At 49.2% G+C, this 17361-nt stretch overlaps 1 protein-coding gene across 1 annotated transcript; it reads right to left on the bottom strand.

Annotated features, from left to right (window-relative positions):
- Positions 1 to 4289: 4289 nt before the first annotated feature.
- On the bottom strand, positions 4290 to 9822 carry NSUN5 (NOP2/Sun RNA methyltransferase 5). Its single transcript, XM_090025957.1, has 10 exons — positions 9629 to 9822; positions 9384 to 9506; positions 9115 to 9298; positions 8603 to 8711; positions 8012 to 8150; positions 7161 to 7276; positions 6401 to 6579; positions 5938 to 6142; positions 5350 to 5508; positions 4290 to 4772 (listed from the first exon to the last, which is right to left on the bottom strand). The coding sequence occupies exons 1-10, from the start codon at positions 9719 to 9721 to the stop codon at positions 4559 to 4561; spliced, it is 1521 nt and encodes a 506-aa protein (XP_089882083.1). The 5' UTR covers positions 9722 to 9822; the 3' UTR covers positions 4290 to 4558.
- Between the last annotated feature and the right edge of the window lie 7539 nt (positions 9823 to 17361).

The raw sequence follows: 17361 nt of genomic DNA, 5'->3' as shown, positions 1-17361 counted from the left end.
GAAGAGACCTGGGCGTCTTGATAGATTACAATCTAGCCTGGTATCACTATGGATATTTTTGATTATTCTTCATGCAGTGTTAGCACCTTGCACTGAACTTCTGGTTAGCTCCAATCTGTTGAGATTCTTCTGAAATGCACTCCCATCTTCCAGCATGTTCACAATCCTTCCTAGTCTCCTGTGGTCCACAAATTTGCTCAAGAAGCTTCCTATGCACCATCCAAACCATTAATATAAATGCACTGAAAAGTGACAGCCCCGCTCTGGGACTCCACTTGAAACCTGGCATTCTGACATGGATCTGTTACTAATTACCCTTTGTTTGTGGCTATTGAGCTAGTTATCTATCTACCTTAGTACAGGAGATCAGTACTACAGTAGTTTAATCTAGCCCACATCTCCAATTTATGAGGTCATGCAGGCCTTGTCAGAAACCTTTCTAAAATCCAGATACATGATATCTAAAGCATTCCCTTCATCCACCCCAGTAAGTTACTTTGTCAAAAAAGGAGCTCAAGTGTGTTTGACATCATTTATTTGTAAATCCATGCTGCCTACTTGTGATCAGGCTTCCTCACTCCAGGTGCTTGCATGTGGCCTTCCCTAGGATATGCTTCAGTAACTTCCTGGGCATTGAGGTGATCCTAACCAGTTTTCAGTTCCCCAAGTCCTTTTTTGAAAAAAAAAGAAAAAAAAAGAGGCACTACATTGGCCTTTTTCCAGCCCTCCTATGCCTGGCTCATAATATTGCTGATCTGAAAGCTGTGGTTGTAGTAGACCAATATTTCACCTTGGTATATGAAGGCAGGACAAAAAGGATGTGCCCGGTGTAGGATGGATAAGGGAACTGTAATTACTTGTCCCATCCTACTTTGTGCTACATTATCAGGAGGCAGATTAACAACCAATCAACCACAGCACCACACTCTGCTTGCAAATCTGGTCAGAGAAATGAAAGACCTGTTCCTGCAACCAAGTGCACCTTCACTACCTGCTAGGCAGAAATCTGATCTGTGTTGTACAGAGCTGCCGAAGCAAGCAGCGACCAAAGAGTCCAGCTTATCTGAATAGAAGAAAGTCAGCTTGTGAGCATTTCAGGAAGACAAAGCAGAGCATGCAACGTGCATTTGGGCTGCAGGTCATACGAAAAACAAGATTGTTAGTACTTTTGATTCGCCCCCGTCTTGTTTAGTAGTTCCCATCTCTTTCTTCATACCTGTCTTTCGTGAAGGGAAATAAGTTCTGTAGCAAAGTCAGAAGGCTCCTATTGTTTGAGGAGGACAAAAGCAGCAGGTGGAGATGATTACAAAGGAAATAGGGGGGAAAACAGGCTAGGAGGGCATATTGCAGAATGCAGGGGGAAGGGGGGTGCCTTGCAATAGCCCAGGAGGGTTGAGTCTGGCAGGGGAGATGAGATACTCCTGCAGTATCTAGGCAGCAGCAGTAAGCTACCAGGAGGTAAAGCCAGCAAGCGTAGTCAGAAAGCACCTCTAGGTAGCTGGGGAAGGGGGCAGGGCTTGGGAGATAGAAGCTCCTTCCTCTCCAGTTTATGGAGCCAGCCTGCCTGCTTTGACTCAGCCCTGGGCTTACAAGTTCAGGGGCAGCAGAGGACAGTCGGGATGTCTCTTGAGGTGACAGGGACACTGCAAGTAAGGCTTGCAAGTGTAGATGACCAGAGTGGGGCAGCATGCTGCATCTGGTAGGCTTTTATTTTATTTTTAGTTCAAACCAGTGGACTGGGTAGGACTAAAAAGGGGAGATGTGGAGGTCCCAAAGTACCAGGAGAGCACATGAGGCTGTAGCTTGACAGAGGAGAGTAGAAGCTGCAGTATAGCTGAGAGGCTGAGATTCAAGGCCAAAGGCCCACCAGTAGAGAAAGCAACAGAGATGCAGAGGGTCAAGGGCCCAGCACCTGAGAGAGGCAAATCCAGAGTCAGGGACCCAACAGTCCACTAGGGGCAGAGAAAGGGTTAGACAGCCTATAGCTGACAGAGGGGCAGGATTTGGGGGCGAGGACACACCCTGCCAAAGTGAGGGGCAACAGCTCATGAGGGACTGAGATAAAAGCCCAAATTACCATACAAGGGCTGGAGCCTGAGAAGTCAGATCTAGTGCAGCAGGTTTAGGCTAAGGGGACCACCTAGAGCAGTGGGACAGAAGTCAGGAAGGTCAAGGCCCCAAGGTAGTGGAGGCCTAAGGTGGCAGGGTGGTTTAGTCTATGTGCTCTTTTAAACAATGATTGACCTGAGGGGAGGTTTGGAGGCAATGATTAGCCATGAGGCAACAGGTGTCCTGGGGGGACATGGATTAATTAAGTGTAAAGGCTGAAGCAAGTCCAACAGAATTTGAAGAGATGTGCAGGCAGCTGGCCAGCATGAAGTTTGCTCTAGGGCCCTAAGGCAGCTTCCCTATCCTAAGAACACCTAGTTGTCACAGGAGAGAATAGACGTGGGGGACCCTGAGCCAGAACAGGAACAGGGAGTGAATATTGGGGTGTCATGGCTGCCCTTGAGGCTCCTATCCCCTTACAAGTTTGTTTCTGTTAAGAACATATTGTTGACTCACACCTGAATAAACAGCACCAGACTGAGAGCAGACTTCAGTACCTTGCCCCACTGTCTGGAGGTGGAGACTTACTTCAGCAGTATACTTGGAGTTAGGAAGGTCCCCAACACAGCTGGAGTGCAGAACATATACCTACAAGAAGTCTTTGAAGAGGTACCATATGGGCACCCAAATGCTAGACCAGTTTTGTTTTGTTTTGGTAATATTTGCGCACAGGTACGATAGCCTTCACAGCAGTACCTTCATCTAGCCCATGGCCTTTTTTTGTAAAAACACAAACATGGAAGTGCTTACAGTCCTAGAGTTACCATATGTCTGGGTTTTCCCAGACATATCCTCTTCTTTGGACCCTGCGCTGCATCAGGGTGGGTTTTTAAAAAAAAAAGGGCAAATGTCTGGGTTTTCCGTTGTCCCAGGCTGGCTGCTTTGGGCTTGGAGCAGCAGGCAAGGTGATTGGTTGTTGGGTGTCACGTGCTCCCTGTGCATGCTCAGGCAAAAGAGAGTAAGCAGAAGTGCTGCGGGGCAAGGTAAGGGGCTGCAGGTCGAAAGGGGCAACAGCAGTGGGGCGGGGGCTGCAGGATGGGTGACTGTGGGTTGGGTGTGCAGGGCACTGGCAGCACCAGAGGGTATTGCTGTTTGGAACTGAGGGACACAGGCAGGGCTGGCGGGGGTATGTGACTTGTCAGTGAAGGGCAACAGAATGGGCAGGGGCAGGGGCAGGGCACTGCTGCCCCGCCCTTCCCCCGTCACAGAGGTGTCCTTTTTTTTGGACCTGGAAATGTGGTAACCCTGGTCCCTACTCCTGGGATTGGATGAATGAGAGAACCTAGAATCTGCACAGGAATGGACCCTCTTCTTTTAGCTGCACAGGAGGCTAAGTCATTTTTCAAATTAAGTGAATACACACTGGAGCCCCTGGCACCACTGCAACTGTGGGAGCCTACCAGACTTGGTGGGACAACAGTGGGATTTGGCCCTCTAAGCCTTCATGGGCCCCAGTTGCATTACTGGTGCAGGAGTGGGGAAAATGAAGTCTTTACAGTGCAGAGGTAGGCAGTACTGAAGAGTTCAGCTAGCGTTTCTGAGCTAGTGGCAGGCAGCGTTCCCCCTTTCACAGCTGTTTTCTTCCACAAAGGCCTCTTAGGAAAAAGCAACAGGGCTCACTTGGTTGTCAAAAAGCTGATGAAAATGAAGGACTATACACTTTAAGTAACCCCAGCCACATGCAGCATGCTGCTTCTCCCAAGCTAGCAGCACCACTGCTAAGCTTTCCCTTCCCCATGAGCCCACCAGAATTCCCAATCCAGCAAGCAGGGGCCAGACATTTCTGTCAAGCCAGCACCCAATTTAGACCACCAGTACAACTGCAGAAAGGAAGCCATCACTTTAGGCAAGAAGCTATTACAGGGTAGTGCAAGAGACTTCTGGCAACAGAAGAGGCCAGTGTAAGGAAGGGAAGAAAGATCCTCCATACCACCCACCAGACCAAAGAACAGCACCAGAAACTAGTTCCTGATAAAGGTGGAAAAAACAATGAAATAAGCATAACTTGGCCTTGTTACTACATGGCTGAGCAGGACACCTGCCTACTAGGCAGAATCAACTTTTTGCCCCAGTCAGCATCCCTTTCCTGATGGGATCCAGGCCTATCTGAACCTGGGGATTAAGCCTACACCACAGATGCTGAACTGGGGGTGGGGTAAGAGAAACTCAGAGACAGCATCTGAAACAAGCTCAAATTTTACTGGCATTGAAGCAGGCTAGACAAAAGGCCCAGGCCAGGTGCAGTGTTGGGGCTTTAGCTCCTACCAGCAGCCGGTCTACCCAGAAGGTCACAACCATAGGCAATGCTGGCAGAGTGCCCTAGCACACCCTGTCCTGTAGTTACATAGGGGGGAGCAGCGTGCCCAACATGGAGAGGCTCCAGCCATGCTGCTGAACAGACCTGCCAGCCGGCCAGGCTGACGCAGCTTAAGAGTTCTTGGGAGGTGCCTCATTTCACACGCTGTCGCTTTGCCCGTCTCCTTTTCTTGCGGGCAGCACGGGGGACAGTTTCCTCGCTAACCTTAGCCGTCTTAGTTGCTGGTGCAGCAGCCACTGCCGGTGCTGATGCCACTGTCGATGCTGCTGCTGCTGCTGCCGGTGCTGCTGATGCCGCCGATGCCTCTGCTGATGCCGCCGATGCCTCTGCCTCCACAGGAAGGATGCTTGAAGCAACACACAGGACCAAAAAAAAAAAATCAACCCCCGCCAAGGCAAGACAAGAATGTTTCACAGCATTAGTATCCAAGCTGTTGCCTGGGCAGCCGTCCCAATCCTGCCTCCCATGGTGGCCTTCATAGTCCAACCTCCATTTTTATCCACTACAAAGGAACTTTACTAGCTTGGGGTTCCCAATACCCATGGCACCTCATTTCCTGTCCCCTCCCCCACCTCCCAAATACTTGTGGTCTAATTCTCTCACTGTCCCCCACACAGGCCCTTCAATTTTGCAGTTCTGACTTCCTGCCTTCTACTCAAACTCAATTTTTTTCTTAATGCCCCACATCTCCTGCCTTATGCTGTGCTGTGGAACAAGTAGCAAGGATCTTGTTTGAGGCTCATTTCTTCTGACAGCAGTGCAGGGAAAAAGCGCGTGCTATCTGTATAGCCACCCAACACCCTGCATAGCGGAGATCTCACTGCAGAGCAAACCGACATTGACTGACAACCCAACAGAAGTGATGGACGATTCAAGCTGAGTATATGGGGCAAGGCCCACCCCCTCTCACTCTGAGCTCTCACCTGGATGAGGCAGCGTCATCACCCTCTGGCTTCCTCTCCAGCACAGCGATGAAAAAACCATTTGTCAGTGTTTCTTCTGGGGAAGCTCGGAGGCAGTACTCAGACCCTAGGAAGGTGGCAAGGCCTCGCTGGGGCCAAGAGGGCAGCACATTCACCAACCTGTGAGAGAGGGACAGGCAGGGATGCCACAGTCAAGACACAGCCTGCTGTACTGCAATGTCCCAGTCCATTGCTGCTTAGTCCAAAAACACAACTGCTGTACTGCAACAGATGCCCTACAGGCAGCTGGGGCAAGCCACTTGCAGCAGGAGGCACTGGAAACCTGGCTTAGCACGGTAGCAGGAACCCCCAATCCAGAGCCGAGGAGTTCCAAGCTGTGCGTTTTCTAGTGTGTTACCACTACGATCCCACCCCTACAGAGAAGTGGAGGCATGTACACTTCCACTGTGACCAGCTGCAGGGATGCCTGCCTGAGAATTTCACTCCTATCCAGCAAAGGACAGCAAGGAAGACCACCAACTTCCCTTGTAGCACATTTGCCCCAGTCACCCTTCTCCCACCCTTTTCAGCCCTGCAGCCTGCTGGCACCTGAAGGCTGCTCCATATTCCTGAAGCACATCCCGCACTACGTCCTCATTCTCCTCTCGATGCACGGAGCATGTTGAATACACCAGGCGCTGCACACCAGGGAACCGCAGTGCTCGGGTCAGGACCTTGCGCTGGAATCCAGCCAGTGCCTGCAGTCGCTCCAGGCTGGGGGGGCCCTCTGGGCCTGGCAGCCGGTTCACCATTCCTAAGGTGCAGTGGGTGGGAAGATGCATCAGACAGGCAAGGCAATCTGGGTTCCAAACCGGGAAAAGGGGCATTGATCAGCCATGGGTCTGAGAACCCTCCCCAAGGCAGGAGTGAGCAGCCATGGTCTCCCCAGACGGGGGCCAGGAGGCAGTGTGGTGACCAGTGGCTCAGATGGGTACTAGTTTAACAACTCCCCACCTTCTCACTATATGGTTCTGGTCCAGCTCCAAGAGGACAGCTACCCCCAGCCCTTTACCTGAGCCACTGCATGAAGGATCCAGCAGAATGTATTTCACTTCACGGTATTTGGGGTCGTAAGGGTCAACTGTCAGGAAGTCTTGATTGGCCAGCTCATAGCAGGTTGCCCCAGCCCGCACCAGCATGGTACTCATGGTGGTCAAGCGCATGATGTCCAGGTCAAAGGCAAAGATCTGTCTGAATTGCATCCCAAGTTCCAAAGAGCGGTGTGAAGCAGACCAACCCCAGCATGGGCAACAGGCACCACAGAGACTGTTCAGCCTGTCAGCTTATTTCCCCACTACACTAGGGTACCCCCCTTATGTCACTGTCCCCAGTGCATTGGAGCACACCACAGGGCTCCATCCTTGCATGTCAGTTTCGAGCAGCTGTTATTAATGGCTGTCAGAATGACTTGGAATACTTTTTAATTCCCTTTCAGGTCCCTCTCCAGCTGCCATTCTGTCCCAGCCTTTTAAGACCCGCTCCTCCTCATCCTTGATTTGACCATGGCAATTGTAGGTCTCAGACAAATATAGTTGGCAAGACAAGCTGAAAAGGCCTCCATATTCATACACCCCTCCCTGATTGTTTGCCCTTTCCTTTTTGCAGTCTTGCTTCTAACTCTTTTTCTCCTACCGTGTAGCAAGGACATTCTATTCACAGCTTCAGCACCTCCCACCAAGGGAACCATCCCTCCAAACTGCAGGCATCTTCCTCCCCATCTCTCACTTAGAGGCTTCCCTCCTTAATAGCTTTGCCCTGCAGCTCACACTCACCCCTTGTTCTTCAGGATGGCAGCTAGATGGCTGGTCTTGTTTCCAGGGGCAGCACAGGCATCAATCACATGGGAGCCCAAGGAGGGATTCAAGAGGAAAGCAGGGAGGCAGCTCGCCTGAAAGGAAGGCTAACAGTCGCAGCCTAGTACAAACTCCCCCACAATACAATGGCTCAGTCTCTCCACACCACTTTCCACAGCCAGTCCTTGCAGCCCCCATGAAGCCAGAATCCTCCCTGTGCTGTAGAACTGTGTTCCACAATGAGAGCATGACTTCTTAGTTCCTGTGATCAAGCAGCACAAATAGTGTAAACTGCTCCCATTCTTCACAGTGAGCCTGGATGTCACTGACAGATGATGCCCTTAATTCTCTCATTACTCTTTATCAATTCACATCCCTATTCCTCCACTCCAGGTAGGCTCACATCTCGTCAGGTACCAACATCTACAACCACCCACCATCTAGTAGCCAAAGCCTTCTTTCAGGTTGTATTTTTATATGTCATGGGTACAAAATATTAAAACTAGAACTGAGAAGAAAGCACAAGCTTTTGACATCAAAAGCTGCTTCACATTTTTATATTTAAAATATCCCACCCACTTTTTTTCCAGATTTACCTGAATCTGTTGGATCAGGAAGCTGGAGAAGTTAGATCCTGATAGCAACAGAGCATGAGCAGTAGCTTAAATGCAGCCTTCATCCTTCTCTCACAGCCTTTGCCTACACACTCCACCAGCTGTCATCAAGCAGCAGGAGATCCCTTTATCATGCTCCCCACCATTCCACGCAAAATAGTCCCTGATACTTCCCACCCCACGATGGTGTCTTTTTTTGCCCAATGCTGCACTGACCTTATCCTGCAACACAATGTGTCCTGCCATGTAGAGATAGTTCTTGTGGAAATCTAACTGTGGATGGAAGATCAGCAGATCTGGCAGATGAAGATCCAACAAGAATTGCTTCTCTGAGAGGGAACACAGGTCCTTCATGCTGTCCCAAGACCATGAGTGTGTGAGGAGAAAAAAAGAATGACACAGTGGAAGACATACCCTGCTTCATACACTCCTGTGCTCAAGATACATCACAAGCTAGCTAGAAAATCCCCTTTTCTTTTGATCCAAAACCCACACCCTAATTTTACTTTGGGGACCAGTCAGCATGCAAGTGGATAGGATGGAATGTATAGTGTATGATCATGGAGATTCCAACCCACCCGCTGCCATTACTGGGGTGGATACAGTCTAGTGACACTCATTCTCATATAAAACCCTGCGACCTTGGGCGAAGACTCCAGAAAAAGCCAATGCTGGACAGCCCACATCTCTGCGCTATGTGCAAAGCTTCCCACATCCCACCTGCAAGCCAAGCATCTGTCACAGCTTGCCTGAAGAGGACAACAAAGACCAGAAAGCAGATGCCAGCTCAGTGCAGGAATGGTTTACCTGGTTGCTTTGCCCAGATAGGCATAGCCCTGGCGTTTGAAGTAGTCAATCACCTCCTCCACACTAGTTTTCAGGGTGTTCACACGGACATAACGCGGCACTTGAGGGGCTGGAGAAACAAAGTCAGATTATAGAGGCATATGCCAGACCCCCACACCACCCAGCTCCAAAAATCACACAAGAGAGATGAGCAAGGTGTGTGCACACACCCAGCCCAGCCGATAAGCCATCATTCACAGAGAGCCAGGTAAGCCAAAGCCTAGCTCCCATGGATCCAGCACCCAAAACGAACCGTAAAAATCACCACCCTATTTGTGACCCTTCTACCTATTAAGGCACAAGCACTGACCATCCCTGGAGACGCAGGGTTTTAAATGAGCCACAGGCTGCTGTAAGCCACACGGCACACAGGAATTGCCCCCATTCAGGCTCAGCACAGGCCCCTCACTCACACCTATCCCTGGTGCCGTCTCACAGCTGTAGAGGGGAGCATTCCTCCATCCTTTCCATACCTTGCCACATGCCTGGGCTCACCCCTGGGACTGGCACCAGCAGATCCTCGTTGCGGTTCACTTTCTTCCAGACCTTAAGCCGGGCCAGCTCAGCCTGCAGCCGGGCCCGGTGCTTCAGCATCAACACTTTCAGGCGGCCTCCACATTTCAGGCCTTTGCCGAAGAGCAGGTCGTACACCAGCACCTACGGGGGAAAGGAGCGGAGGGGGTCAGGCCCCGTCCTGTGCCCCCACGCTCTCTCCGACACATCCTGTGCAGCACGGCGTTACCTTGGCCAGGTGGGGGGACAGCTTCTTTTCGGCCTTGAGCAGGGCGGCGCTGGCCAGGATGGAGTCCAGGACGGCCGAGTAGCGCAGCGTCTCGGACACCAGCGCGTACAGCTGCTTCACGTTCTGCGGGGACAGGGGCCGTGAGGCAGGGCCCGCCCCGCCCCGCCGCGCCGCGCCGCGCCCCGCCCCGCCCCGCCCCGCGCCGGTCACCAAGGCCCGGCGCGCCCCGCGCGGCCCCCCGCTACCTGGAAGCGGCTGGTGTACACCAGAGTCTTGAGGGAGCCCTCCCGGCGCTGCAGCCCAGCCAGGACAGACGCGGCCGCGCTGTAGAGCGCCATGGCCCCGCTCGGCACCCGTCCCGCGCCGCACCCGCTCCGCCGCGGCCCACCCCCGGCCGTAGCTGCCTCACTGGCGGCGACTGCGTAAAGCACGAAGGCGGCACGACACCCGGCGGCCGCGATTTGCGGCAGCTCTGCTTCGGGCCCGCCTCTTCCGGGCAGGCCGGGCCGCCCCGCGCGCGGAGGGCGCAGCTCGGCGCCGGAAGGCACCGACCTGCCTACTGACAGCCCCCCAGGCCTCAGCAAGGCTTGGGAGCTAGGTTCGGGCTGGGATTACAGCTGGAAATTCATGTGGGATCACCGCAAACCACAGGACTGCCAGCAGGACGAGGGCTAGGAAGAGCGCTGCCCGATCCGAAGCACGTGCCAGCCTGGCAGCTGACAAGCCCTCGAGCATGAGTCGGGGATAGGCGTGGGCTGGGATCGTGGGGGGAAATCCTTTTCAGGTCGCACCAGCCACACAGCTCTGCCTCTGGGGGACTCCACCCAAGAAGACTAGGCGAGTCCTGCCCACCCCAAAACTTGGTTTGTGAATGCCAAGCCGTGAACTCACAGGCCCGAGGCCTTGCGTCACATTTTTTCAGATCCTTAAAACCGGGGGACATTGCCCCAATCTCTTGATTTCCAGCCAGAAAAAAATGTTGCAGTTATATCTGGGTAGTGAGGAATTCAGCTTCCAAAAGCAAAATCTAAAATTTCCAAGGCTGATTAGGTGTGTCTGCCCACATAGGATTTCAGATGTAGTGACATGACTCCAAGACTTCCCACAGCACATGACTGGGGAACAGGGGGGAGGGGAGCAACTTATTTTTCTATGGTCTCCATTGCTAGTGGTCTGTCTTGCTGCTATGAGCTTTGCAGTCGTGCTTATTTGGTGCTGAACATTGCTTTGTGACTCTTAGTTTCTAGCATAAAAAGGTGAGAGAGATGCCTGGGGAAGATGTAAGTGGAAGCACTGATTCTAAGGAGGATGTATTCAGTGCTTTTCTGCATGAATTGCAATGGTTAGAGAAAGAAGGTGTCTGAAAGGAGGAGTCAGTTTGGGGCTGCGTTGCTGGTAGTCTTCATAGAAATACACCAAAGCCAATGTGGGGACAGTCATGCACGATTCTCTACATCACTCTTGTGCCAATGTCCCATTCTATGGGGTCACTTAGATGACCAAACTGTTTGTCCATCCATTATTGTTTCAAGCCTAGAGTCTTCACAACGTGAAGACGAATTTCTTGAATAGTTTATATTAGCTTTTGGACCCATGTGTCTGTTAGAACCTTTGGCTGACAATCATCTATGATCCCAGATTTGGTCCACCAATTTTCTGAGAGGCGAAAATTATTTGTCTGTGGGTCATTGCCAAATGAGGTGTGGCTTCATGGACCACCACACTGCCTTTAATGGTCATCAAAATTAATGGTAAGTTCATATCCCAATCTTTTCCAGTTGTCTGTACTACTCTGCGTATAGCTGTTTTCACTGTTTTGTTAGGCCTCTCTACTTGTCCAGATGACCTGTTTTGGGGATGACCTGCTATATGGAGATGTTGTTTAATTCTAAATGCCAAGCATATTTCTTTAGTGATTTGTCCAACAAAATGAGGACCCTGATCTGAGTTAACACAATGAGGAGTTCCCCATCTAGAGAACGATTAGTATCTTCTCTGTGGTCTTGGCAGTATTATTCCTGGTAGGATCCATTTCGTAAATGAATCTACTATAACTAAACAATAAAGATTGCCTCTTTTTGTCTTTGGCAATAGCCCAGTAAAGTCTATTTGAAGACGAGTCCATTGTTCCTCAACATGTTGGTCCTTTAACCACCTTACCGCCTGCGTTGTTAGCAGCACATGACAAACAATTGTTAATATAGTTTTCAACATCATTATGAATGCATGGCCACCAAGCAGTTGATTCTAGTCAGGCGACTGACTGTTTTGTCAGTCCTGAAATTCATAGATTCATAGACATTAGGGCTGGAAGGGACCTTGGAAGATCATCGAGTCCAGCCCCCTGCCCAAAGGGCAGGAAGTCAGCTGGGGTCATAGGATTCCAGCAAGATAAACATCCAAATGTCTCTTGAAGGCGTTCAGAGTAGGTGTTTGAACCACCTCTGCTGGCAGGCTATTCCAAACCTTGGGGGCTCAGACAGTAAAGAAGTTCTTTCTTATGTCCAGCGTGAAATGGTCATGGAGGAGTTTGTGACAGTTCGATCTTGTCATCCTTTGGGGTGCTCTAGTGAATAGACATTCCCCCAGATCCTGATGAGCACCCCTGATAAACTTATAGGTAGCCACCAGATCACCCCTGAGGCTCCGCTTTTCCAGGCTGAAGAGTCCCATGGCTCTCAGCCTGTCATTGTAAGGTCTGTTTTCCTGTCCTCTGATCATGCTTGTGGCTCTCCTCCGGACTCTCTCAAGCTTCTCCACATCCTTTTTGAATTGTGGAGTCCAAAGCTGGATGCAGTACTCTAGCTGCAGCCTCACCAGGGTGAGTACAGGTGGAGAATGACATCCCGGGATTTGCTCGAGAAGCATCTACGGATGTAAGCCAGTGTTTTGCTTGCTTTACTAGCCGCAGCATCGCATTGAAGGCTCATGTTTATCTTGTGGTCAATCATGACCCCCAAGTCCGTTTCATCTGAAGTGCCAGCCAGTGTACCACTGCCAAACCTGTAGGTACGCTGCAGGTTTTTCCTCCCAAGGTGGAGAACGTTGCATTTTTCAGTGTTAAATGCTATCAGGTTCTCGTCTGCCCATTTCTTGAGCCTGTCATGTCCTCCTGTCCTCAGGTGTGGACACTTTACCCCAAAGTTTGGTGTCATCTGTGAACTTGGCCAGTCCATTTGTGATGCCAATGTCCACATCATTAATGAAGATGTTGAACAATATAGGCCCAAGGACAGAGCCTTGAGGGACTCCACAGGTTACAGGGCAAATGCCCACGGTCGTTTGTGTGTGCGAGAGAGTAATTCACTGTTAGGTACTACCCAGATGGGAGGATCTTCTTTCTTTCTGGCTAAAACTAGTCCGGAGGACTCCTGCTGAATACTCCGGGTTCTAAATTTCTTTTGCCCTACTAATTTTTGAATTTCAACATCCCTTTTCTGTCAGCCAATTAAATCAATTGGATGGGGGATGGTGGGCATATTTTTTGAGATAGGGGAGATCTCCATCTCAGGCATGATCCATTCAGGGCCAGATTTAGCTCCCACCTTTACAGCAGCATCTGCCTGGTTATTGAAATTGAATTTGGATCTACCTTTCTGATCTACTTTTCCCAGTCAAACTTGATTGCTGTGCTACAAGGTGCCAGGCAAGCTGCAGTTTCAACAGGTGGGCAATAGGCTTACCATCTGACAATTTGAATCCTCTTCACTTCCATACTGAGAGCCAGTCTATCAATGCATGAATGATCCAATCACTATCTGAAAATATGACTACAACATGGTCAGGTGGTGTATTTTGTAATGCCACAATGATAGCAGCAATCTCAGCTGAGTGCACTGAGTGGGGTGAACAACTCCCACTTAAAATCTTTTCCGCACTTTGATTAGATGACACTCTTACTGCAGTGTAACCTGTATACGCTGTTCCATCGGTATGGTAAGATGACCCATCTACAAACCAGGTGATGACATTAGGATTCTGAGGAGGATAGGTTTCTCCTTCTGTATACCAGGCATTTTCTGGTTCAGGATTACCTATGGACACAGGAAATGGGCATTCATGATTATCACCATTTATACAAAGCCCATACAGGGTCACTGGGGTGATTCCCATGACATCAGTGTTAATGCCACAGTTTGGCAGCTCAATGGTCCACTTTGCAATATGTGGAGAGGACACTCCACGCTTTGATTTTTCCAGATAGTATGTACTTGATAGGCATATGTGATGTTTTAAGTGTAATGGGCACCATGCTCAGGAAGTACCTCCAGTGATGTACCGTCCACAGAAGTGCCAGAATTTCTTGTTCACGTGAAGACAATTCTCTTTCAACAGCTGTCAGGGTCCTGGAAGCATAGGCCACTGATATCTTATGGGTGCCATGATCCCGTGAGAGACTAGCTCCAAAAGAACGGTTAGTTGCTAATTCAAGAATAAGGGGACTATTTACACGAGGCTATGCTAAGGTTGGGGCCTTTGTGACAGCAGTTTTAAGCTGCTTAATGTGCTCATAATTTTCTGGACCCCACTTACAGGGCTCTCCTTTCTTTAGGAGATGGTACAGGGGTGCTGCATTTTCTGCAAAGTTTTCAATAATCAACAATCATCAAATGCATCCCACATTTGGGTAACAAAACCATGGCAATATACAGCGGAGTTGTTGAACCCCTGTGGTAGGCATGTGAAAGTGTAGTGTCGTTTGTTAAAAGGCAAATTTATACCAACAACTTTCTGCAAGTAGTATTGTGAAGAATGCATTCTCAAAATCCAGGACGAAGAACCACTGAGCACCACTGGAAATTGCAGCTATTACCTCTGAGTATTTCACAACAGTGGGTGCCAAAGGTGGAGTGTGGGAATTCAACACTCAATAATCCACAGTTAAGTGCCAGATTATTCCATCCGCTTTCCTCACCGGCCATATCAGTGAATTCCAGGTGCTTTGAATCTCAATGATCATAGTCTGTTCTAATAAAGCATCGATGGTGACTTTTGTACTGGACACTGCTTCACTGAGAAATTTATATTGGCACTGGAGTGGAGGGTCAGTTCCCTGAACCCTTACCTCCTGATCACTTCTCCCACAGAAGAGCTTCGGCCTACCCCAGACCAATTGGAATTTACTAGCCATTCAAGTATGTCTCCTTGCCATGCAGGCAGGGACAACTCTTCACTTGCTTTTATCGTAGCACAGTGGAGACAGGCAGGTACCTCTAGAATCTCTGCCTGTTGTGGCTTCAAATCTCCAATTCAAATTTCCCTATTGGGCAAGTGAATCACCATGCCAAATTTCTGCATGATGTCCATGCCCAGTATTCCTATATCACCCAGTTTCAACAAGCCAAATTTAGACACTCCATTTTGGCTTCCAATTCGGAATGGCTTCAAGTCAGTGAACCCCACTGAACTTTCATTCCCACTGAAGCCTTCTAACCTTCTACATGTCATGGGTGTCCAGTTTTTGAAGACCCTGCTCTCATTGCTAACAAATGCAAATGTGGCACCTGTGTCCAATAACATGTTTTGTCTTATTTCACACCTCAGTGTTTCTTGTTGATCCCCAAAAATCACTGGGATCAATGACTGTCCCCAATCATCAAAATTTAATGGTGCCGTGGTCACCTGCGGGAGCCTGAGAAACACTAGGCTGTGTCAGCGGTCAGAGTCTGAGGCTGAGGAAACACCTCTTGGAGGCCCTGCCTTAACCTTTTCTACACTACTAGAATTATATCAACTTTCACAACCTTCTTCTCACGAAGATCTGTAAGCCTCTTTAACATATCATAACATATTCTCATATCGTAACAGTTCCTTCCACACAGCATACCTTAAGTTAGAAGGACACTTCTATCAATCAAAATACCTTTTTCCCTCCTGGGAACCATCAAAATTTCTCCTCGAGTCAAGTTGCTTCTGACTCAGGTTATCCTTAACAAAACACACTTGCGGCTTACATCCTCTAGTATCTTTGCCACTCTTAGGACTGGAGTTGCCTCTGCTACTATTCTATTCATTGGGCTTAGACTTTCATTTCCAATAGCTTTTCCCTTTGCCCTGCTTCCTTACTGCAGTCTTTCCTTTATGGGAAGAATCTTGCTCTGACTGATTCATTTCATGCCTTCACAGGCCCAGCAAACCAATTCCTCAAGTTCCATTTCGGCAGCCCCAACTCCCAGGTAGGTTTTCAGCTGCCTGGTTAGTCCTTGCAGTAATGTTGGCTACAAGAGACCAACTCACAGGATCATCATAAAATTATAGTTTATTAGATGAATACAAAAATCAGATCATAAACCTTGGGGCTGATCCCCTCAAACACACACACATTCACGCACACTCACACACTCACAGTGGCTAGCTATGAACACTAAGCACCTGTGTCAAGATATACCTATCCCCAAGCGCTGGAGTCCGCCATCGATGGCCAGTCGAGGCTTCTTTCAGAAGGGGGTTGCTGGGAGGTCCTTCTGGGTGGGCAGGCAGGGTGCTGGTCAGGTCAAAGAGGGCACCATTGGAGGTCATTCTTTGCTGCCTTTTATCCCTCTCTGGCAGACTTTGGTGACTCCCCAATTTTCAGGCTTACCCAATCCAGGGGTCGTTGACCTTGTGGGATGTCCCCCTTGGTAGTTGCTGGATGGCAGCTCTCAGTCCCAGGGGTCACTTCATCAACGGACTCCTGAAACTACACGTACCTGCAGATGTTTGATTAATTCACTGCTTTGATGAATAGGGCTCGGAGGCGGTTGATCAGGGGGGATTCAGTCTGAAGAGTCAGTCTTCGGTGTTGATTAGTTCAACCAGGGCTTCTGTACCTTTAACAGTGAAGTTTTAGGAAGTTCCTGGCTCTGTATTGATCCTTTCCTCTCCTTAGCCTGTGGTTTCCTAGGTGTTAATTGACACTCGTTAACTTGTTATCCTGTCTAGCTACTGTGTTATGCAGTCAGTCAAGATTCATTCAGGGACCAGAAGCCAGGGTTCAATTCAGGCCCTTGCTAACATGGTACAACTTAATTTTAAACTTAAAGTACATTTGTTACAAAGTTAAAAAGCATAGAATATAAAACATAAAAGGATGAAATGCTATGGCACATACAACAAATAGACCAAATACAGTGGGGTGGGGTGGGGGGGCATACTGATGCAGAATACTATTTTATACCCATAAAGGCATCTACAAACTATATTTTTATTACAAGTACACCTTATATTCTATAAAAGTAATAATAATATAATAAAAGAAGAGGAGGGAGGAAAGAAGAAAAGGTAGAAAAGAGAAAAGGGGCTTTTCGCCATATGGAGGGGCTTCACATTGGAGGTGGGGGGCAGGCAAAAACAAGATTTCTTGCCACACTTACGGCACTTTAAAGGTTCTCACATTGAAGTTGGGGTGTACCCCACCCCTGCCTAGGGGCAAATCAGATGCCAAATACAACAACTTCTTTTGCTCTATGTACAGCTCTGGCCTTTCTCTAACAAGCTGTTTCTCATTGTGAAACATCACAATGGTTGGTTTATCAGGAAAGAAAATCCTCAACAATGTTCTTCTAATTGCATCCTTGTCTCTGATCAATCCATTTTGCATACAGACTGGCAATGCTACAAAATCCTTGGGGTCCATACATTCCTGAGCAACGTCAATTAAATCTTTGACGGTATACATCTCTTCCTCCCCAGCAGGCATTACATTTGTTGGCCATGCTACAACTGTCTCCTTTTTTAATGGGCCTAGTTGCTTTCCCACTGCATGAAGCTGCTCAGCAGAGAGGGGCACTACAGCTTCCACTCATTCCACTGGCTGGCATTTTACTGCTGCCTGGATGAGTCACCTCCTTGACTCTAAGCGGTGACATTGGAGCACTAGAGTCCACGGAAGAAAGCTGAGTCTCCTGTCCATTAGCAGCCCCAAAGATGTCAACATAATCACTACTGGAACTGAGTCCACTCACACTGTCACTATCATTCTCCTCTATTTTACAGCCTG

This window comes from Crocodylus siamensis, chromosome 13 (assembly GCF_052110815.1).
Source record: "Crocodylus siamensis isolate JL-2025a chromosome 13, ASM5211081v1, whole genome shotgun sequence".
NCBI lineage: Eukaryota > Metazoa > Chordata > Crocodylia > Crocodylidae > Crocodylus > Crocodylus siamensis.
This window is presented reverse-complemented; position numbering and strand designations above follow the sequence as displayed.

Excerpts from the sequence above, each read along its gene's own strand:
- NSUN5 (XM_090025957.1), bottom strand. The coding sequence starts at position 9,721 with ATGGCGCTCTACAGCGCGGCCGCGTCTGTCCTGGCTGGGCTGCAGCGC. Across the intron at positions 8,151-8,602 it reads TATCTGGGCAAAGCAACCAG|CATGAAGGACCTGTGTTCCC; the intron begins GTAAACCATTCC and ends GTCTTGGGACAG. Across the intron at positions 5,509-5,937 it reads GAATATGGAGCAGCCTTCAG|GTTGGTGAATGTGCTGCCCT; the intron begins GTGCCAGCAGGC and ends CCTCTCTCACAG.